Genomic DNA, 25,719 nt, shown 5'->3' on the forward strand with positions numbered 1-25,719 from the left:
CTGGGTAGATGTAGTATTATAATGTTATATTATGGGCTGGCTGGGTAGATGTAGTATTATAATGTTATATTATGGTCTGGTTGGCTGGGTAGATGTAGTATTATAATGTTATATTATGGTCTGGTTGGGTAGATGTAGTATTATAATGTTATATTATGGTCTGGCTGGGTAGATGTAGTATTATAATGTTATATTATGGTCTGGCTGGGTAGATGTAGTATTATAATGTTATATTATGGTCTGGCTGGGTAGATGTAGTATTATAATGTTATATTATGGTCTGGCTGGGTAGATGTAGTATTATAATGTTATATTATGGTCTGGCTGGCTGGTAGATGTAGTATTATAATGTTATATTATGGTCTGGCTGGGTAGATGTAGTATTATAATGTTATATTATGGTCTGGCTGGGTAGATGTAGTATTATAATGTTATATTATGGTCTGGTTGGGTAGATGTAGTATTATAATGTTATATTATGGTCTGTCTGGCTGGGTAGATGTAGTATTATAATGTTATATTATGGTCTGGCTGGGTAGATGTAGTATTATAATGTTATATTATGGTCTGTCTGGCTGGGTAGATGTAGTATTATAATGTTATATTATGGTCTGGCTGGGTAGATGTAGTATTATAATGTTATATTATGGTCTGGCTGGGTAGATGTAGTATTATAATGTTATATTATGGTCTGGCTGGGTAGATGTAGTATTATAATGTTATATTATGGTCTGGCTGGGTAGATGTAGTATTATAATGTTATATTATGGTCTGGCTGGGTAGATGTAGTATTATAATGTTATATTATGGTCTGTCTGGCTGGGTAGATGTAGTATTATAATGTTATATTATGGTCTGGCTGGGTAGATGTAGTATTATAATGTTATATTATGGTCTGGCTGGGTAGATGTAGTATTATGGTCTGGCTGGGTAGATGTAGTATTATAATGTTATATTATGGTCTGGCTGGGTAGATGTAGTATTATAATGTTATATTATGGTCTGGCTGGCTGGGTAGATGTAGTATTATAATGTTATATTATGGTCTGGCTGGGTAGATGTAGTATTATAATGTTATATTATGGTCTGTCTGGCTGGGTAGATGTAGTATTATGGTCTGGCTGGGTAGATGTAGTATTATAATGTTATATTATGGTCTGGCTGGGTAGATGTAGTATTATAATGTTATATTATGGTCTGGCTGGGTAGATGTAGTATTATAATGTTATATTATGGTCTGGTTGGGTAGATGTAGTATTATAATGTTATATTATGGTCTGGCTGGGTAGTTGTAGTGTTATAATGTTATATTATGGTCTGGCTGGGTAGATGTAGTATTATAATGTTATATTATGGTCTGGCTGGGTAGATGTAGTATTATAATGTTATATTATGGTCTGGCTGGGTAGATGTAGTATTATAATGTTATATTATGGTCTGGCTGGGTAGATGAAGTATTATAATGTTATATTATGGTCTGGCTGGATAGATGTAGTATTATAATGTTATATTATGGTCTGGCTGGGTAGATGTAGTATTATAATGTTATATTATGGTCTGGCTGGCTGGGTAGATGTAGTATTATAATGTTATATTATGGTCTGGCTGGGTAGATGTAGTATTATAATGTTATATTATGGTCTGGCTGGGTAGATGTAGTATTATAATGTTATATTATGGTCTGGCTGGGTAGATGTAGTATTATAATGTTATATTATGGTCTGGCTGGGTAGATGTAGTATTATAATGTTATATTATGGTCTGGCTGGGTAGATGTAGTATTATAATGTTATATTATGGTCTGGCTGGGTAGATGTAGTATTATAATGTTATATTATGGTCTGGCTGGGTAGATGTAGTATTATAATGTTATATTATGGTCTGGCTGGCTGGGTAGATGTAGTATTATAATGTTATATTATGGTCTGGCTGGGTAGATGTAGTATTATGTTATATTATGGTCTGGCTGGGTAGATGTAGTAGTATAATGTTATATTATGGTCTGGCTGGGTAGATGTAGTATTATAATGTTATATTATGGTCTGGCTGGGTAGATGTAGTATTATAATGTTATATTATGGTCTGGCTGGGTAGATGTGGTATTATAATGTTATATTATGGTCTGGCTGGGTAGATGTAGTATTATAATGTTATATTATGGTCTGGCTGGGTAGATGTAGTATTATAATGTTATATTATGGTCTGGCTGGGTAGATGTAGTATTATAATGTTATATTATGGTCTGGTTGGCTGGGTAGATGTAGTATTATAATGTTATATTATGGTCTGGCTGGGTAGATGTAGTATTATAATGTTATATTATGGTCTGGTTGGCTGGGTAGATGTAGTATTATAATGTTATATTATGGTCTGGCTGGGTAGATGTAGTATTATAATGTTATATTATGGTCTGGCTGGGTAGATGTAGTATTATAATGTTATATTATGGTCTTGCTGGGTAGATATAGTGTTATAATGTTATATTATGGTCTGGTTGGCTGGGTAGATGTAGTATTATAATGTTATATTATGGTCTGGCTGGGTAGATGTAGTATTATAATGTTATATTATGGTCTGGCTGGGTAGATGTAGTATTATAATGTTATATTATGGTCTGGCTGGGTAGATGTAGTGTTATAATGTTATATTATGGTCTGGCTGGGTAGATGTAGTATTATAATGTTATATTATGGTCTGGCTGGGTAGATGTAGTATTATAATGTTATATTATGGTCTGGCTGGGTAGATGTAGTATTATAATGTTATATTATGGTCTGGCTGGGTAGATGTAGTATTATAATGTTATATTATGGTCTGGCTGGGTAGTTGTAGTGTTATAATGTTATATTATGGTCTGGCTGGGTAGTTGTAGTATTATAATGTTATATTATGGTCTGGCTGGGTAGTTGTAGTGTTATAATGTTATATTATGGTCTGGCTGGGTAGTTGTAGTGTTATAATGTTATATTATGGTCTGGCTGGGTAGATGTAGTATTATAATGTTATATTATGGTCTGGCTGGGTAGATGTAGTATTATAATGTTATATTATGGTCTGGCTGGGTAGATGAAGTATTATAATGTTATATTATGGTCTGGCTGGATAGATGTAGTATTATAATGTTATATTATGGTCTGGCTGGGTAGATGTAGTATTATAATGTTATATTATGGTCTGGCTGGGTAGATGTAGTATTATAATGTTATATTATGGTCTGGCTGGGTAGATGTAGTATTATAATGTTATATTATGGTCTGGCTGGGTAGATGTAGTATTATAATGTTATATTATGGTCTGTCTGGCTGGGTAGATGTAGTATTATAATGTTATATTATGGTCTGGCTGGGTAGATGTAGTATTATAATGTTATATTATGGTCTGTCTGGCTGGGTAGATGTAGTATTATAATGTTATATTATGGTCTGGCTGGGTAGATGTAGTATTATAATGTTATATTATGGTCTGGCTGGGTAGATGTAGTATTATAATGTTATATTATGGTCTGGCTGGGTAGATGAAGTATTATAATGTTATATTATGGTCTGGCTGGGTAGATGTAGTATTATAATGTTATATTATGGTCTGGCTGGGTAGATGTAGTATTATAATGTTATATTATGGTCTGGCTGGGTAGATGAAGTATTATAATGTTATATTATGGTCTGGCTGGATAGATGTAGTATTATAATGTTATATTATGGTCTGGCTGGGTAGATGTAGTATTATAATGTTATATTATGGTCTGGCTGGGTAGATGTAGTATTATAATGTTATATTATGGTCTGGCTGGGTAGATGTAGTATTATAATGTTATATTATGGTCTGTCTGGCTGGGTAGATGTAGTATTATAATGTTATATTATGGTCTGGCTGGCTGGGTAGATGTAGTATTATAATGTTATATTATGGTCTGGCTGGGTAGATGTAGTGTTATAATGTTATATTATGGTCTGGCTGGTAGATGTAGTATTATAATGTTATATTATGGTCTGGTTGGGTAGATGTAGTATTATAATGTTATATTATGGTCTGGCTGGGTAGATGTAGTAGTATAATGTTATATTATGGTCTGGCTGGGTAGATGTAGTATTATAATGTTATATTATGGTCTGGCTGGGTAGATGTAGTATTATAATGTTATATTATGGTCTGGCTGGGTAGATGTAGTATTATAATGTTATATTATGGTCTGGCTGGGTAGATGTAGTATTATAATGTTATATTATGGGCTGGCTGGGTAGATGTAGTATTATAATGTTATATTATGGTCTGGCTGGGTAGATGTAGTATTATAATGTTATATTATGGTCTGGCTGGCTGGTAGATGCAGTATTATAATGTTATATTATGGGCTGGCTGGGTAGATGTAGTATTATAATGTTATATTATGGTCTGGCTGGGTAGATGTAGTATTATAATGTTATATTATGGTCTGGCTGGGTAGATGTAGTATTATAATGTTATATTATGGTCTGGCTGGGTAGATGTAGTATTATAATGTTATATTATGGTCTGGCTGGGTAGATGTAGTATTATAATGTTATATTATGGTCTGGCTGGGTAGATGTAGTATTATAATGTTATATTATGGTCTGGCTGGGTAGATGTAGTATTATAATGTTATATTATGGGCTGGCTGGGTAGATGTAGTATTATAATGTTATATTATGGTCTGTCTGGCTGGGTAGATGTAGTATTATAATGTTATATTATGGTCTGGCTGGGTAGATGTAGTATTATAATGTTATATTATGGTCTGGATGGGTAGATGTAGTATTATAATGTTATATTATGGTCTGGCTGGGTAGATGTAGTATTATAATGTTATATTATGGTCTGGCTGGGTAGATGTAGTATTATAATGTTATATTATGGTCTGGCTGGGTAGATGTAGTATTATAATGTCATATTATGGTCTGGCTGGGTAGATGTAGTATTATAATGTTATATTATGGTCTGGCTGGCTGGGTAGATGTAGTATTATAATGTTATATTATGGTCTGGCTGGGTAGATGTAGTATTATAATGTTATATTATGGTCTGTCTGGCTGGGTAGATGTAGTATTATAATGTTATATTATGGTCTGGCTGGGTAGATGTAGTATTATAATGTTATATTATGGTCTGGCTGGGTAGATGTAGTATTATAATGTTATATTATGGTCTGGCTGGGTAGATGTAGTATTATAATGTTATATTATGGTCTGGCTGGTTGGGTAGATGTAGTATTATAATGTTATATTATGGTCTGGCTGGGTAGATGCAGTATTATAATGTTATATTATGGTCTGGCTGGGTAGATGTAGTATTATAATGTTATATTATGGTCTGGCTGGGTAGATGTAGTATTATAATGTTATATTATGGTCTGGCTGGGTAGATGTAGTATTATAATGTTATATTATGGTCTGGCTGGGTAGATGTAGTATTATAATGTTATATTATGGTCTGGCTGGGTAGATGTAGTATTATAATGTTATATTATGGTCTGGTTGGGTAGATGTAGTATTATAATGTTATATTATGGTCTGGCTGGGTAGATGTAGTATTATAATGTTATATTATGGTCTGGCTGGGTAGATGTAGTATTATAATGTTATATTATGGTCTGGCTGGGTAGATGTAGTATTATAATGTTATATTATGGTCTGGCTGGGTAGATGTAGTATTATAATGTTATATTATGGTCTGGCTGGGTAGATGTAGTATTATAATGTTATATTATGGTCTGGCTGGGTAGATGTAGTATTATAATGTTATATTATGGGCTGGCTGGGTAGATGTAGTATTATAATGTTATATCCCAACCTCTCCTGTGGGACGAGCACTGAACCGTATAGCATCATGTGTGGTCATTAAGAGGAGTGTGTGCGTGAGAGATACACACGGAAGGTTCTAGCCTGTCACGCTAACATGATAAACGACCGCGGGATTACAAACCCATCTCTGTGACATGAAGGAGTGGGTTGGCCTGAACTAAATGAATATCCTGCGCCCATTTCTAGGTCCCCCGCCAATCAGTCACCATGCCGTCGTCAAGGGAACCCCTATGACACGCCCACACCACCCTGTCTATCAGCGCCCGATTGGTTGATTGGAATCAAGGGGGGGGGGGGGGGGGGGGTTGACTAATTGTCTGGTTCTAATGAGATCAGAGATCGGATTTACAAACCTACACACACATTAACACAACTCAACACACACATTAACACAACCCTACACACCCCCTCAACACACACAGAGTAAATAAGAGGCGTTGGTTGGTTGTTGAGATCCTGCTACTGGCAGGGCTATCAGATAAAAACAAGGTGAAAACACACCATCATTAGATGCTCCTTAAATTACCTTTTCCTCTCCGCCGTCACACAGCAGATCTCTGTTTTGGTTTAATAGGAAATGAAAAGTCATCTTCAAGGGCTTCCTCTACCTTTAGGAATGATCAAAGGAACAGAACGCTGAATATTCAACAATTATTTTCCAGAGAAGAAGAAGATTCACCAGGAAATGAGCCTCGTCTAATCTGTCGCATTTAGTTCAATATATTCTGAACTATGAGATTGTAGATTTGAAGGGATTGCAAGACACACACACACACACACACACACACACACACACACACACACACACACACACACACACACACACACCCTACTGTAACAGCTCTACTCTAAAAATAGCTTTATTTCATTACATTACGAGCCGCCTGAATAGGTTACTGTTTTAACATCATGTACCCCACCAGTCCCATTTCTCTGAGTCTCCATTTGATTCCAAGGTGTTCAGACAAACATGATGTCGGTCTGCTGTAGGTTAAACTCCCCTTACAGTCACAGAACACATTATCACATTTCACCATCGTTCTCTTGTCCCACAACCTCAACCCACAAAGCAGTGCCTTCTGGGCTCATTAAAAGTGATGTGAAAACCAAGCTATGTGTGAGTGAATGAGTGAGTACTAGAGTCAGTGAGTGAGAGACAGAGACACAGAGAGAGAGAGAGACAGAGACACAGAGAGAGGGAGAGAGAGAGGGGGAGAGAGAGAGAGAGAGAGAGGGAGAGAGGGAGGTGAGAGTGAGAGGAGAGAGATAAAGAGAAAGAGGAGAGAGGGAGAGAGAGAGAGAGAGAGAGAGAGAGAGAGAGAGAGAGAGAGGTGGGAGGGAGAGAGGGAGGTGAGAGTGAGAGGAGAGAGAGATAAAGAGAGAGAGAGGAGAGAGGGAGAGAGATGAGAGCGAGGGGGAGAGAGAGGGCGCGATAGAGAGATTAGAGAGAAGAGAGAAAGAGTGGGAGAGGAGAGAGAGGGGGGAGAGTGGGAGAGGAGAGGGGCGGGATGAGAAAGAGAGAAAGAGAGAGGAGAGAAAAAGAGAGAGAGAGAGAGAAGAGAGGTGAGAGGAGAGAGAGAGAGAGAGAGAGAGAGAGAGAGAGAGAGGAGAGAAGAGAGAGATGTCAAATGTCAAATTGGCTTTTTACCAAATTACCGTACAACAGACCATGTATTCACCCTGCACACCCTTATTGACAACCAAACAAACCAAAACAAAGGCAAAGTCTTCTCATGCTTTGTTGATTTCAAAAAAGACTTCGACTCAATTTGGCATGAGGGTCTGCTATACAAACTGATGGAAAGTGGTGTTGGGGGTAAAACATACGACATTATAAAATCCATGTACACAAACAACAAGTGTACTGTTAAAATTGGCAAAAAAAACACACACATTTCTTTCCAAAGGGCCGTGGGGTGAGACAGGGATGCAGCTTAAGCCCCACCCTCTTCAACATATATATCAACGAATTGGCGAGGACACTAGAACAGTCTGCAGCACCCGGCCTCACCCTACTAGAATCTGAAGTCAAATGTCTGCTGTTTGCTGATGATCTGGTGCTTCTGTCACCAACCAAGGAGGGCCTACAGCAGCACCTAGATCTTCTGCACAGATTCTGCCAGACCTGGGCCCTGACAGTAAATCTCAGTAAGACCAAAATAATGGTGTTCCAAAAAAGGTCCAGTCACCAGGACCACAAATACAAATTCCACCTAGAGCACACAATAAACTATACATACCTTGGCCTAAACATCAGCTGTATATATCATATATATATATATATATACACAGTGCATTGCGAAAGTATTCGGCCCCCTTGAACTTTGCGACCTTTTGCCACATTTCAGGCTTCAAACATAAAGATATAAAACTGTATTTTTTTGTGAAGAATCAACAACAAGTGGGACACAATCATGAAGTGGAACGACATTTATTGGATATTTCAAACTTTTTTAACAAATAGAAAACTGAAAAATTGGGCGTGCAAAATTATTCAGCCCCTTTACTTTCAGTGCAGCAAACTCTCTCCAGAAGTTCAGTGAGGATCTCTGAATGATCCAATGTTGACCTAAATGACTAATGATGATAAATACAATCCATCATCACAGACAGAGAGGAAGGTCTGGCTATAGAGACCGGTCATCACAGACAGAGAGGACAGTCTGGCAGTAGAGACCGGTCGTCACAGACAGAGAGCACAGTCTGGCTATAGAGACCGGTCATCACAGACAGAGAGGACAGGCTGTGCTCACTCTGCTCCAGGGGAGAGGTAGAGACAGAGCTGCATTTCCTATTACACTGTGACAAATACTCAGACCTAAGGGAATATTTATTTCCCTAAATTATAATGCAATACAACGAATTTGAAACTATAAAATATGAAGAAAAAATCTAATATTTATTGGTGAAAAGCCAAAATGTGCAGTTTTGGCAGCCAAATATGTGTCCTCCTGCCACAACCTGAGGGACAGCCAGTGAAAAGTGCAAAGTAACGTGGATAATATTTCCCATCTTGTTTTGTTTTGGCTTTCATACCAGGTCATGTGACTTCTCAGTCATGTTGACACTGGTCTACTGCCAGGTCATGTGACTTCTCAGTCAGGTTGACACTGGTATACTACCAGGTCATGTGTCTTCTCAGTCATGTTAACACTGGTATACTACCAGGTCATGTGTCTTCTCAGTCATGTTGACACTGGTCTACAACCAGGTCATGTGTCTTCTCAGTCATGTTGACACTGGTATACTATCAGGTTTTGTGTCTTCTCAGTCATGTTGACACTGGTATACTACCAGGTCATGTGTCTTCTCAGTCATGTTGACACTGATCTACTACCAGGTCATGTGTCTTCTCAGTCAGGTTGACACTGGTCTACTACCAGGTCATGTGTCTTCTCAGTCATGTTGACACTGGTATACTACCAGGTCATGTGTCTTCTCAGTCATGTTGACACTGGTATACTACCAGGTTTTGTGTCTTCTCAGTCATGTTGACACTGGTCTACTACCAGGTCATGTGTCTTCTCAGTCATGTTGACACTGATCTACTACCAGGTCATGTGTCTTCTCAGTCAGGTTGACACTGGTCTACTACCAGGTCATGTGTCTTCTCAGTCATGTTGACACTGATCTACTACCAGGTCATGTGTCTTCTCAGTCATGTTGACACTGGTATACTACCAGGTCATGTGTCTTCTCAGTCATGTTGACACTGGTATACTACCAGGTTTTGTGTCTTCTCAGTCATGTTGACACTGGTCTACTACCAGGTCATGTGTCTTCTCAGTCATGTTGACACTGATCTACTACCAGGTCATGTGTCTTCTCAGTCAGGTTGACACTGGTCTACTACCAGGTCATGTGTCTTCTCAGTCATGTTGACACTGGTCTACTACCAGGTCATGTGACTTCTCAGTCAGGTTGACACTGGTCTACTACCAGGTTTTGTGTCTTCTCAGTCATGTTGACACTGGTCTACTACCAGGTCATGTGTCTTCTCAGTCATGTTGACACTGGTCTACTACCAGGTCATGTGCCTTCTCAGTCATGTTGACACTGGTATACTACCAGGTTTTGTGTCTTCTCAGTCATGTTGACACTGGTATACTACCAGGTCATGTGTCTTCTCAGTCATGTTGACACTGATCTACTACCAGGTCATGTGTCTTCTCAGTCAGGTTGACACTGGTCTACTACCAGGTCATGTGTCTTCTCAGTCATGTTGACACTGGTATACTACCAGGTCATGTGTCTTCTCAGTCATGTTGACACTGGTATACTATCAGGTTTTGTGTCTTCTCAGTCATGTTGACACTGGTATACTACCAGGTCATGTGTCTTCTCAGTCATGTTGACACTGATCTACTACCAGGTCATGTGTCTTCTCAGTCAGGTTGACACTGGTCTACTACCAGGTCATGTGTCTTCTCAGTCATGTTGACACTGGTATACTACCAGGTCATGTGTCTTCTCAGTCATGTTGACACTGGTATACTACCAGGTTTTGTGTCTTCTCAGTCATGTTGACACTGGTCTACTACCAGGTCATGTGTCTTCTCAGTCATGTTGACACTGATCTACTACCAGGTCATGTGTCTTCTCAGTCAGGTTGACACTGGTCTACTACCAGGTCATGTGTCTTCTCAGTCATGTTGACACTGGTCTACTACCAGGTCATGTGACTTCTCAGTCAGGTTGACACTGGTCTACTACCATGTTTTGTGTCTTCTCAGTCATGTTGACACTGGTCTACTACCAGGTCATGTGTCTTCTCAGTCATGTTGACACTGGTCTACTACCAGGTCATGTGTCTTCTCAGTCATGTTGACACTGGTATACTACCAGGTTTTGTGTCTTCTCAGTCATGTTGACACTGGTATACTACCAGGTCATGTGTCTTCTCAGTCATGTTGACACTGATCTACTACCAGGTCATGTGTCTTCTCAGTCATGTTGACACTGATCTACTACCAGGTCATGTGTCTTCTCAGTCAGGTTGACACTGGTCTACTACCAGGTCATGTGTCTTCTCAGTCATGTTGACACTGGTATACTACCAGGTCAAGTGTCTTCTCAGTCATGTTGACACTGGTATACTACCAGGTTTTGTGTCTTCTCAGTCATGTTGACACTGGTCTACTACCAGGTCATGTGTCTTCTCAGTCATGTTGACACTGATCTACTACCAGGTCATGTGTCTTCTCAGTCAGGTTGACACTGGTCTACTACCAGGTCATGTGTCTTCTCAGTCATGTTGACACTGGTCTACTACCAGGTCATGTGACTTCTCAGTCAGGTTGACACTGGTCTACTACCAGGTCACGTGTCTTCTCAGTCATGTTGACACTGGTCTACTACCAGGTCATGTGTCTTCTCAGTCATGTTGACACTGGTCCACTACCAGGTCATGTGTCTTCTCAGTCAGGTTGACACTGGTCTACTACCAGGTCATGTGTCTTCTCAGTCATGTTGACACTGGTCTACTACCAGGTCAGGTGTCTTCTCAGTCATGTTGACACTGGTCTACTACCAGGCCATGTGTCTTCTCTGTCAGGTTGACACCTCATCTACTACACAAACAATATGACCCCCCAGACACCTCATCTACTACACATACAATATGACTCCCCCAGACACCTCATCTACTCCACATACAATATGACCCCCCCAGACACCTCATCTACTCCACATACAATATGACCCCCCAGACACCTCATCTACTACACATACAATATGACCCCCCCAGACACCTCATCTACTCCACATACAATATGACCCCCCCCCAGACACCTCATCTACTACACATACAATATGACCCCCCCCCCAGACACCTCATCTACTACACAAACAATATGACCCCCCAGACACCTCATCTACTACACATACAATATGACCCCCCCCCAGACACATCATCTACTACACAAACAATATGACCCCCAGACACCTCATCTACTACACAAACAATATGACCCCCCAGACACCTCATCTACTACACATACAATATGACCCCACCAGACACATCATCTACTACACAAACAATATGACCCCCAGACACCTCATCTACTCCACATACAATATGACCCCCCCCAGACACCTCATCTACTACACATACAATATGACCCCCCCAGACACCTCATCTACTACACATACAATATGACCCCCCCCCCCAGACACCTCATCTACTACACATACAATATGACCCCCCCAGACACATCATCTACCTACACATACAATATGACCCCCCAGACACCTCATCTACTACACAAACAATATGACCCCCAGACACCTCATCTACTACACAAACAATATGACCCCCCCAGACACCTCATCTACTACACAAACAATATGACCCCTCCAGACACCTCATCTACCTACACATACAATATGACCCCCCAGACACCTCATCTACTACACAAACAATATGACCCCCCAGACACATCATCTACTACACATACAATATGACCCCCCCAGACACCTCATCTACTACACATACAATATGACCCCCCCCCAGACACATCATCTACTACACAAACAATATGACCCCCAGACACCTCATCTACTACACATACAATATGACCCCCCCAGACACCTCATCTACTACACAAACAATATGACCCCCCCCAGACACCTCATCTACTACACAAACAATATGACCCCCCAGACACCTCATCTACTACACATACAATATGACCCCCCCAGACACATCATCTACTACACAAACAATATGACCCCCCCAGACACATCATCTACTACACATACAATATGACCCCCCCCCCCAGACACCTCATCTACTACACAAACAATATGACCCCCCCAGACACCTCATCTACTACACAAACAATATCACCCCCCCAGACACCTCATCTACCTACACATACAATATGACCCCCCAGACACCTCATCTACTACACAAACAATATGACCCCCCCAGACACATCATCTACTACACATACAATATGACCCCCCCAGACACCTCATCTACTACACATACAATATGACCCCCCCAGACACATCATCTACTACACAAACAATATGACCCCCAGACACCTCATCTACTACACATACAATATGACCCCCCCCCCAGACACCTCATCTACTACACAAACAATATGACCCCCCAGACACCTCATCTACTACACATACAATATGACCCCCCCAGACACCTCATCTACTACACAAACAATATGACCCCCCCCCAGACACCTCATCTACTACACAAACAATATGACCCCCCAGACACCTCATCTACTACACATACAATATGACCCCCCCAGACACATCATCTACTACACAAACAATATGACCCCCCCAGACACATCATCTACTACACATACAATATGACCCCCCCCCCCAGACACCTCATCTACTACACATACAATATGACCCCCCCAGACACATCATCTACCTACACATACAATATGACCCCCCAGACACCTCATCTACTACACAAACAATATGACCCCCAGACACCTCATCTACTACACAAACAATATGACCCCCCCAGACACCTCATCTACTACACAAACAATATGACCCCCCCCAGACACATCATCTACCTACACATACAATATGACCCCCCAGACACCTCATCTACTACACAAACAATATGACCCCCCCAGACACATCATCTACTACACATACAATATGACCCCCCCAGACACCTCATCTACTACACATACAATATGACCCCCCCAGACACATCATCTACTACACAAACAATATGACCCCCAGACACCTCATCTACTACACATACAATATGACCCCCCCCAGACACCTCATCTACTACACAAACAATATGACCCCCCAGACACCTCATCTACTACACATACAATATGACCCCCCCAGACACCTCATCTACTACACAAACAATATGACCCCCCCCAGACACCTCATCTACTACACAAACAATATGACCCCCCAGACACCTCATCTACTACACATACAATATGACCCCCCCAGACACATCATCTACTACACAAACAATATGACCCCCCCCAGACACATCATCTACTACACAAACAATATGACCCCCCCCAGACACCTCATCTACTCCACATACAATATGACCCCCCCAGACACCTCATCTACTACACATACAATATGACCCCCCCCCCAGACACCTCATCTACTACACATACAATATGACCACCCCCCCAGACACCTAATCTACTACACATACAATATGACCCCCCCAGACACCTCATCTACTACACAAACAATATGACCCCCCCCAGACACCTCATCTACCTACACAAACAATATGACCCCCCCAGACACATTATCTACTACACAAACAATATGACCCCCCCAGACACCTCATCTACTCCACATACAATATGACCCCCCCAGACACATCATCTACTACACAAACAATATGACCCCCCCAGACACCTCATCTACTCCACATACAATATGACCCCCCCCCCAGACACCTCATCTACTACACATACAATATGACCCCCCCAGACACCTCATCTACTACACATACAATATGACCCCCCCAGACACCTCATCTACTACACATACAATATGACCCCCAGACACATCATCTACTACACAAACAATATGACCCCCCCCAGACACCTCATCTACTAAACATACAATATGACCCCCCCAGACACCTCATCTACTACACATACAATATGACCCCCAGACACATCATCTACTACACAAACAATATGACCCCCCCCAGACACCTCATCTACTACACATACAATATGACCCCCCCAGACACATCATCTACTACACATACAATATGACCCCTACTCTCTCTCCTAACTGCTCTCTCTCTCTCCTAACTGATATATCTCTCTCCTAACTGATATATCTCTCTCCTAACTGATATATCTCTCTCCTAACTGATATCTCTCTCCTAACTGATATATCTCTCTCCTAACTGCTCTCTCTCTCCTAACTGATATATCTCTCTCCTAACTGATATATCTCTCTCCTAACTGATATATCTCTCTCCTAACTGATATCTCTCTCTCCTAACTGCTCTCTCTCTCCTAACTGATATATCTCTCTCCTAACTGATCTCTCTCCTAACTACTCTCTCTCTCTCTCTCCTGACTGATATATATATATATATATATATATATATATATATATATATATATATATATCTCTCCTAACTGCTCTCTTTCTCCTAACTGCCATATCTCTCTCCAATAACTGATATCTCTCCTAACTGATATCTCTCTCTCCTAACTGATATATCTCTCGCCTAACTGATCTCTCTCTCCTAACTGATACCTCTCCTAATTGCTCTCTCTCTCTATCTCCTAACTACTCTCTCTCTCCTAACTGATCTCTCTCTCTCCTAACTGATCTCTCTCTCCTAACTGATATATCTCTCTCTCCTAACTGATCTCTCTCTCCTAACTGATCTCTCTCTCCTAACTGATCTCTCTCTCCTAACTGATATCTCTCTCCTAACTGATATCTCTCTCCTAACTGATCTCTCTCTCTCCTAACTGATAGCTCTCTCTCCTAACTGATCTCTCTCTCCTAACTGATCTCTCTCTCCTAACTGATCTCTCTCTCCTAACTGATATATCTCTCTCCTAACTGATCTCTCTCTCCTAACTGATCTCTCTCTCCTAACTGATCTCTCTCTCCTAACTGATATATCTCTCTCCTAATTGTTCTCTCTCTCATGTTAGGGAGATCAACTGCATCATATCGGGCTGAATGTGAACATTACCAACTAGTTCAGTCTCTTGATTAGAGATGTGTCATAGTGTGTAGTCATTATAGATGTGTAGTAGTGTGTAGTCATTATAGATGTGTAGTAGTGTGTAGTCATTATAGATGTGTAGTAGTGTGTAGTCATTATAGATGTGTAGTAGTGTGTAGTCATTATAGATGTGTAGTAGTGTGTAGTCATTATAGATGTGTAGTAGTGTGTAGTCATTATAGATGTGTAGTCATTAGAGATGCATATTTGTGTGTAGTCATTAGAGATGTGTAGTCATTATAGATGTGTAGTCATTATAGATGTGTAGTCATATATGTGTAGTAGTGTGCAGTCATTAAGTCAAATCAAATCAAATTTTATTTGTCACATACACATGGTTAGCAGATGTTAATGCGAGTGTAGCGAAATGCTTGTGCTTATATATGTGTAGTAGTGTGTAGTCATTATAACTGTGTAGTAGTGTGTAGTCATTATAACTGTGTATTAGTGTGTAGTCATTATAACTGTGTAGTAGTGTGTAGTCATAAGGTTTAGTAATAACAGCTATTAGTCTTAACTGTGTTTTAGAAGGTCTGTGTCTCACCTGACATGCTGACTGATTCAGCACAGATACCAGGGGAAAGGAGATAACAGACATACTCATTCTGACCTCTTAAGATGGTTCTCTCTTTCACACACACACACACACACACACACACACACACACACACACACACACACACAGTAGCATGAACACAAACACACACAGCAGCAGCACAAACGAACACACACACACACACACAGCAGCACAAACGAACACCCCCCCCCACACCGGCTCCACAGTTAAACTGCCTGTCCAGTTGGTCCTTCTCAGAGAGAGTGAGAGTCGGTGTGTGTAGACATACAGCCTGACGTCAGGGAGAGGGAACAGAAGGGAAATGGGCATTACTGGATTTAAAAGAGCAGCACTGTGTTTGATATGTACAGAGCAGAGACCAAGACTCTTAAAAACATATCCCTTGAGTCTCGTCATCTTTCTATACTGTCCTGGCTCCTCCTCCTCTCTCTATACTGTCCTGGCTCCTCCTCTCCTCTCTCTATACTGTCCTGGCTCCTCCTCCTCTCTCTATACTGTCCTGGCTCCTCCTCCTCTCTCTATACTGTCCTGGCTCCTCCTCCTCTCTCTATACTGTCCTGGCTCCTCCTCTCCTCTCGCTATACTGTCCTGGCTCCTCCTCTCCGCTCCTCTCCTCTCCTCTCCTCTCCTCTCCTCTCCTCTCTCTCTACTGTCCAGGCTCCTCCTCCTCTCTCTATACTGTCCTGGCTCCTCCTCTCCTCCTCCTCTCTCTATACTGTCCTGGCTCCTCCTCTCCTCTCCTTTCCCATCCTCTCCTCTCCTCTCCTCTCCTCTCCTCTCCTCTCCTCTCCTCTCCTCTCCTCTCCTCTCCTCTCCTCTCTCTATACTGTTCTGTCTCTTTTCTCCACGAGGCTTGTGGTAGAATATAACAACACAAGTGTTACATCCTGTTGTGCAACGTGCTGTCCTCCCTCAGACAGATCAATGTGCTGCTGGACCAGCTGTGTGGACTGTAGCCTTACAGCAGGTGACCATCATCATAGCGGAGAGATAGAGATCTGACCCCATTCTCTGACACGAGGCACTTCATGCTACCACAACAGTCCAGCAAGAAAGAACGACAGAGAGCGAGAGAGAGAAAGACAGACAGAGAGAGAGACAGAGAGAGAGAGAGAGAGAGAGAGAGAAAGACAGAGACAGAGAGCGAGAGAGAGACAGACAGAGAGACAGAGAAAGAGAGAGACAGAGAGAGAGACAGACAGAGAGACAGAGAAAGAGAGAGACAGAGCGAGAGAGAGAGAGAGAGAGAGACAGAGAAAGACAGAGACAGAGAGCGAGAGAGAGACAGACAGCGAGACAGAGAAAGAGAGAGACAGAGAGAGAGACAGACAGAGAGACAGAGAAAGAGAGAGACAGAGCGAGAGAGCGAGGGAGACTTAGAGGGGGAGACTTAAATGTCTTTTTTCTTTTGAATTTCTCTGAGTGTAATGTGTAATGTTTACTGTTCATTTTTAATTGTTTATTTCACTTTTGTTTATTATCTATTTCACTTGCTTTGGTAATGTAATGTTGACACATGTTTCCAGGTCCCCAGCCTCAACAGTAGAGGACACAGTGTTCAACAGGGTATCAGTCCCCAGCCTCCACAGTAGAGACCACAGTGTTCAACAGGGTGTCAGTCCCCAGCTCTACAGTAGAGTCCACAGTGTTCAACAGGGTGTCAGTCCCCAGCCTCCACAGTAGAGTCCACAGTGTTCAACAGGGTGTCAGTCACCAGGTCCCCAGCCTCCACAGTAGAGTCCACAGTGTTCAACAGGGTGTCAGTCCCCAGCCTCCACAGTAGAGTCCACAGTGTTCAACAGGGTGTCAGTCCCCAGCCTCCACAGTAGAGTCCACAGTGTTCAACAGGGTGTCAGTCCCCAGCCTCCACAGTAGAGTCCACAGTGTTCAATAGGGTGTCAGTCACCAGGTCCACAGCCTCCACAGTAGAGACCACAGTGTTCAACAAGGGTGTCAGTCCCCAGCCTCCACAGTAGAGTCCACAGTGTTCAATAGGGTGTCAGTCACCAGGTCCACAGCCTCCACAGTAGAGACCACAGTGTTCAACAGGGTGTCAGTCACCAGGTCCACAGTAGAGTCCACAGTGTTCAACAGGGTGTCAGTCACCAGGTCCCCAGCCTCCACAGTAGAGTCCACAGTGTTCAACAGGGTGTCAGTCCCCAGCCTCCACAGTAGAGTCCACAGTGTTCAACAGGGTGTCAGACCCCAGCCTCCACAGTAGAGTCCACAGTGTTCAACAGGGTGTCAGTCCCCAGCCTCCACAGTAGAGTCCACAGTGTTCAACAGGGTGTCAGACCCCAGCCTCCACAGTAGAGTCCACAGTGTTCAACAGGGTGTCAGTCCCCAGCCTCCACAGTAGAGACCACAGTGTTCAACAGGGTGTCAGTCCCCAGCCTCCACAGTAGAGTCCACAGTGTTCAACAGGGTGTCAGTCACCAGGTCCACAGCCTCCACAGTAGAGACCACAGTGTTCAACAAGGGTGTCAGTCCCCAGCCTCCACAGTAGAGTCCACAGTGTTCAACAGGGTGTCAGTCCCTAGCCTCCACAGTAGAGACCACAGTGTTCAACAGGGTATCAGTCCCCAGCCTCCACAGTAGAGTCCACAGTGTTCAACAGGGTGTCAGTCCCCAGCCTCCACAGTAGAGACCACAGTGTTCAACAGGGTGTCAGTCCCCAGCCTCCACAGTAGAGTCCACAGTGTTCAACAGGGTGTCAGTCCCCAGCCTCCACAGTAGAGTCCACAGTGTTCAACAGGGTGTCAGTCACCAGCCTCAACAGTAGAGTCCACAGTGTTCAACAGGGTGTCAGTCCCCAGCCTCCACAGTAGAGACCACAGTGTTCAACAGGGTGTCAGTCCCCAGCCTCCACAGTGTTCAACAGGGTGTCAGCAGCAGAGAATGTCTATATACAGTGCCTTGCGAAAGTATTCGGCCCCCTTGAACTTTGCGACCTTTTGCCACATTTCAGGCTTCAAACATAAAGATATAAAACTGTATTTTTTTGTGAAGAATCAACAACAAGTGGGACACAATCATGAAGTGGAACGACATTTATTGGATATTTCAAACTTTTTTAACATATCAAAAACTGAAAAATTGGGCGTGCAAAATTATTCAGCCCCTTTACTTTCAGTGCAGCAAACTCTCTCCAGAAGTTCAGTGAGGATCTCTGAATGATCCAATGTTGACCTAAATGACTAATGATGATAAATACAATCCACCTGTGTGTAATCAAGTCTCCGTATAAATGCACCTGCACTGTGATAGTCTCAGAGGTCCGTTGAAAGCGCAGAGAGCATCATGAAGAACAAGGAACACACCAGGCAGGTCCGAGATACTGTTGTGAAGAATTTTAAAGCCGGATTTGGATACAAAAAGATTTCCCAAGCTTTAAACATCCCAAGGAGCACTGTGCAAGTGATAATATTGAAATGGAAGGAGTATCAGACCACTGCAAATCTACCAAGACCTGGCCGTCCCTCTAAACTTTCAGCTCATACAAGGAGAAGACTGATCAGAGATGCAGCCAAGAGGCCCATGATCACTCTGGATGAACTGCAGAGATCTACAGCTGAGGTGGGAGACTCTGTCCATAGGACAACAATCAGTCGTATATTGCACAAATCTGGCCTTTATGGAAGAGTGGCAAGAAGAAAGCCATTTCTTAAAGATATCCATAAAAAGTGTCATTTAAAGTTTGCCACAAGCCACCTGGGAGACACACCAAACATGTGGAAGAAGGTGCTCTGGTCAGATTAAACCAAAATTGAACTTTTTGGCAACAATGCAAAACGTTATGTTTGGCGTAAAAGCAACACAGCTGAACACACCATCCCCACTGTCAAACATGGTGGTGGCAACATCATGGTTTGGGCCTGCTTTTCTTCAGCAGGGACAGGGAAGATGGTTAAAATTGATGGGAAGATGGATGGAGCCAAATACAGGACCATTCTGGAAGAAAACCTGATGGAGTCTGCAAAAGACCTGAGACTGGGACGGAGATTTGTCTTCCAACAAGACAATGATCCAAAACATAAAGCAAAATCTACAATGGAATGGTTCAAAAATAAACATATCCAGGCGTTAGAATGGCCAAGTCAAAGTCCAGACCTGAATCCAATCGAGAATCTGTGGAAAGAACTGAAAACTGCTGTTCACAAATGCTCTCCATCCAACCTCACTGAGCTCGAGCTGTTTTGCAAGGAGGAATGGGAAAAAATTTCAGTCTCTCGATGTGCAAAACTGATAGAGACATACCCCAAGTGACTTACAGCTGTAATCGCAGCAAAAGGTGGCGCTACAAAGTATTAACTTAAGGGGGCTGAATAATTTTGCACGCCCAATTTTTCAGTTTTTGATTTGTTAAAAAAGTTTGAAATATCCAATAAATGTCGTTCCACTTCATGATTGTGTCCCACTTGTTGTTGATTCGTCACTAAAAAATACAGTTTTATATCTTTATGTTTGAAGCCTAAAATGTGGCAAAAGGTCGCAAAGTTCAAGGGGGCCGAATACTTTCGCAAGGCACTGTAGTTTCTGAAGCATCGAGAAGCTTGAAATCAAAGGGATGTTTACAGGTCATTTTTTGAGATGACACCGCTAACTAGCTTTAGCGCAACGACTGGAACTATATGGTATCTACTAGCATGCTAGCAGTTACCATAGACTTCCAGTCAGTGCGCTCACACTAGTTAGCAATAGTGCTAGTTAGCAACTTCCTTCAAACTGCAGGCAGACATAAAAAGGGTAATAATTCGACCATAGCCTTACACTCTGCTCCCTGTCCTCTCTCCTCCCTCTCTTTCCATCCCTCCCCATCACATCATATAGACTGTCCTCTCGCTCCATCCCTCCCCATCACATCATATAGACCTTCCTCTCTCCATCCCTTCCCTGCCTACCCCTTCATATAGACTGTCCTCTCTCTCCATCCCTTCATATAGACTGTCCTCTCTCTCCACCCCTTCATATAGACTGTCCTCTCTCTCCATCCCTTCCCTGCCTACCCCTTCCTATAGACTGTCCTCTCTCCATCCCTTCATAGACTGTCCTCTCTCTCTATCCCTCCCTGCCTACCCCTTCATATAGACTGTCCTCTCTCTCCTTCCCTTCTCCATCCCATCCCTGCCTACCCCTTCATATATATACTGTCCTCTCTCTCCATCCCTCCCCAACACATCATATAGACTGTCATCTCTCCATCCATTCATATAGACTGTCCTCTCTCTCTATCCCTTCAATGCCTACCCCTTCATATAGACTGTCCTCTCTCTCTATCCCTGCCCTGCCTACCCCTTCATATAGACTGTCCTCTCTCTCCATCCCTGCCCTACCTACCCCTTCATATAGACTGTCCTCTCTCTCTTAATGCTGTGCTTAAACGCCCCTCTGGTTCTCTGACTGTCCCTGGGCTTTAATGCTGTGCTAAACACCCCTCTGGTTCTCTGACTGTCTCTGGGCTTTAATGCTGTGCTAAACGCCTTCCTTAGTGAAGGTGTTAATACGCCACAGGATCACAGAGCTCTTCACAGCTCAAATCACCCTGCAATTTACTACCCTTTTCCCCCTGTCACTCCACCATCGCAGTAGCGAGACCGACCGCTCAGAAATAAAAAGGGAGAAAAAAAGGAAAAATGTCAAACAGGAAGCACTAGGCTTTGTTAAGACATCTTTTCATGTCTCGGAGAGAGACAGAAAGTAGATCCATTAAAGGTGAAATATATAATAATGTCAAAATGAAATGCCCATGAGACCAATCTGGATCTAACAGCACCAATCACCAAAATGGCGGCGCGTCGTCTTCGGCGTTGGTATTTTCTGGATGTGTCAGAAGTAACCGACGTGAGTGGCTTAGAAAAGTGCACTTGGCATTTTCCTCGCCGAATCAAAACCATTTACTTTGATTTTTTTTTTTGTCCAATAGCAGGCGACGTAATATCTGAAGTATCTGAGAAAGGAAAAAAAAAAAGGCCCCAAACCAGACAGATCTGCCCTTTAGCTGGTTGGAAGAACACAACAGATGGCACTTTATAAAGACTGGAGCTACTGGTTCACTGAACTCTAGTTCAATCATTCACACACATATTATACAGACTGACTACTGGAGCTACTGGTTCACTGAACTCTAGTTCAATCCTCACACACATATTATACAGACTGGAGCTACTGGTTCACTGAACTCTGGTTCAATCATTCACACACATATTATACAGACTGGAGCTACTGGTTCACTGAACTCTGGTTCAATCATTCACACACATATTGTACAGACTGACTACTGGAGTTACTGGTTCACTGAACTCTAGTTCAATCATTCACACACATATTGAACTGTATAAACAGAGAGAACAACAACAACAACAACAAGTTCATCTGCTGAACGTATGAACCCATCGCTAGGTCGGACGAACCCATCGCTAGGTCGGACGAACCCATCGCTAGGTCGGACGAACCCATCGCTAGGTCGGACGAACCCATCGCTAGGTCGGACGAACCCATCGCTAGGTCGGACGAACCCATCGCTAGGTCGGACGAACCCATCGCTAGGCGGAGGAACCCATCGCTAGGTCGGACGAACCCATCGCTAGGTCGGACGAACCCATCGCTAGGTCGGACGAACCCATCGCTAGGTCGGACGAACCCATCGCTAGGCGGACGAACCCATCGCTAGGCGGACGAACACATCGCTAGGTCGGACGAACCCATCGCTAGGTCGGACGAACCCATCGCTAGGTCGGACGAACCCATCGCTAGGCGGACGAACACATCGCTAGGTCGGACGAACCCATCGCTAGGTCGGACGAACCCATCGCTAGGTCGGACGAACCCATCGCTAGGTCGGACGAACCCATCGCTAGGTCGGACGAACCCATCGCTAGGTCGGACGAACCCATCGCTAGGTTGGACGAACCCATCGCTAGGTCGGACGAACCCATCGCTAGGTCGGACGAACCCATCGCTAGGTCGGACGAACCCATCGCAAGACGTATGAACCCATCGCTAGGTCGGACGAACCCATCGCTAGGTCGGACGAACCCATCGCTAGGTCGGACGAACCCATCACTAGGTCGGACGAACCCATCGCTAGGCGGAGGAATCCATCGCTAGGCGGACGGACCCATCGCTAGGCGGAGGAATCCATCGCTAGGCGGAGGAATCCATCGCTAGGCGGACGAACCCGGCGCTAGGTCGGACGAACCCATCGCTAGGTCGGACGAACCCATCGCTAGGTCGGACGAACCCATCGCTAGGTCGGACGAACCCATCGCTAGGTAGGACGAACCCATCGCTAGGTCGGACGAACCCATCGCTAGGCGGACGAACCCATCGCTAGGCGGAGGAACCCATCGCTAGGCGGACGGACCCATCGCTAGACAGAGGAACCCATCGCTAGACGGACGAACCCATCGCTAGACGGACGAACCCATCGCTAGACAGACGAACCCATCGCTAGACAGACGAACCCATCGCTAGGCGGAGGAACCCATCGCTAGGCGGAGGAACCCATCGCTAGGCGGAGGAACCCATCGCTAGGCGGAGGAACCCATCGCTAGGCGGACGAACCCATCGCTAGGCAGACGAACCCATCGCTAGGCGGAGGAACCCATCGCTAGACGGACGAACCCATCGCTAGACAGACGAACCCATCGCTAGGCGGAGGAACCCATCGCTAGGCGAAGGAACCCATCGCTAGGTCGGACGAACCCATCGCTAGATCGGACGAACCCATCGCTAGGTCGGACGAACCCATCGCTAGGTCGGACGAACCCATCGCTAGGTCGGACGAACCCATCGCTAGGCGGACGAACCCATCGCTAGGCGGAGGAACCCATCGCTAGGCGGACGGACCCATCGCTAGACAGACGAACCCATCGCTAGGCGGAGGAACCCATCGCTAGACGGACGAACCCATCGCTAGACAGACGAACCCATCGCTAGGCGGAGGAACCCATCGCTAGGCGGAGGAACCCATCGCTAGGCGGAGGAACCCATCGCTAGGCGGAGGAACCCATCGCTAGGCGGAGGAACCCATCGCTAGGCGGACGAACCCATCGCTAGGCAGACGAACCCATCGCTAGGCGGAGGAACCCATCGCTAGACGGACGAACCCATCGCTAGACAGACGAACCCATCGCTAGGCGGAGGAACCCATCGCTAGGCGGAGGAACCCATCGCTAGGCGGACGAACCCATCGCTAGGCAGACATACTCATCGCTAGGCAGACGAACACATCGCTAGGCGGAGGAACCCATCGCTAGGCGGAGGAACCCATCGCTAGGCGGAGGAACCCATCGCTAGGCGGAGGAACCCATCGCTAGGCGGAGGAACCCATCGCTAGGCGGAGGAACCCATCGCTAGGCGGAGGAACCCATCGCTAGGCGGAGGAACCCATCGCTAGGCGGATGAACCCATCGCTAGGCGGAGGAACCCATCGCTAGGCGGAGGAACCCATCGCTAGGAGGAGGAACCCATCGCTAGGCGGAGGAACCCATCGCTAGGCGGAGGAACCCATCGCTAGGCGGACGAACCCATCGCTAGGCGGAGGAACCCATCGCTAGGCGGAGGAACCCATCGCATGAAACAAAACGCCTTCCCACTGTCCTCCATATACATCCAACTCTCCAGATTACACGACTAATTAGCATTTAACTGTTATTTCCTTCATTAGCAGGGAGCTTGGTCAGGTTTTAATTTGAATGTATCAGAGCATAAACATGGCCTATACATACGGGGACCACATTACAGCCTCAATGAACCCCCCAGCCAATTAAAACAGCTCGTCACAGTACCTCTACCCTGTTACTAGTGTGGCACATCCCCGGGATCACAGAAACTAACACACACACCGTCAGACATATACACACACTCATACACTAACACACACACTGTCAGACATATACACACATTCATACACTAACACACACACTGTCAGACATATCCACACATTCATACACTAACACACACACTGTCAGACATATACACACACTCATACACTTACACACTTACACACACACACCCACACACACAGTCAGACACACACACCCACTAACACACACCCACTGTCAGACATATACACACACTCATACACTAACACATAGACACACACACACCGTCAGACACACACACCCACTAACACACACACACTGTCAGACATATACACATACTCATACACTAACACACACACACACCCACACACTCTCAGACATATACACACATTCATACACTAACACACACAAACTGTCAGATACATACACTAACACACACACATGCTGTCAGACACACACTCGCACACACACACACACACACACACACACAGTCAGACAAATTGCACACATTCATATACTAACACACACACTGTCAGACACACACACACACACACAGAGACACGCACATTCCACCTGAGGAGACAGTCTCTGTCCGTTGTTGGACAACTGATGTCACTGCAGGTGCTGAGAACAGTCACCTTGTAAAGGAACTCAGAAACGCAGCGTCAGGCCTGGGTGTCCAATAATGAACATCTGTGAATTCCTAAATATGTATACCGTAACAGTCAACACACACACACACAGTGACGGTACCTCTAG

General features: G+C 44.1%; 1 protein-coding gene across 2 annotated transcripts in view; it reads right to left on the reverse strand.

The window, feature by feature from the left end:
* The window catches only part of LOC149984763 (threonylcarbamoyladenosine tRNA methylthiotransferase-like), a 711,253-nt gene that overhangs the window by 312,257 nt on the left and 373,277 nt on the right, over positions 1-25,719 (reverse strand). For both annotated transcript variants that reach the window (XM_090216175.1, XM_090216176.1), the window contains one exon: positions 25,714-25,719. This exon is cut by the window's right edge and continues 161 nt beyond it. In XM_090216175.1, the coding sequence (XP_090072301.1) occupies positions 25,714-25,719 (6 nt within the window). The remainder of the gene's footprint in view (positions 1-25,713) is intronic.

This window comes from Oncorhynchus mykiss, chromosome 2 (assembly GCF_057628025.1).
Source record: "Oncorhynchus mykiss isolate SJ-2025 chromosome 2, ASM5762802v1, whole genome shotgun sequence".
NCBI classification, from domain to species: Eukaryota; Metazoa; Chordata; class Actinopteri; order Salmoniformes; family Salmonidae; genus Oncorhynchus; species Oncorhynchus mykiss.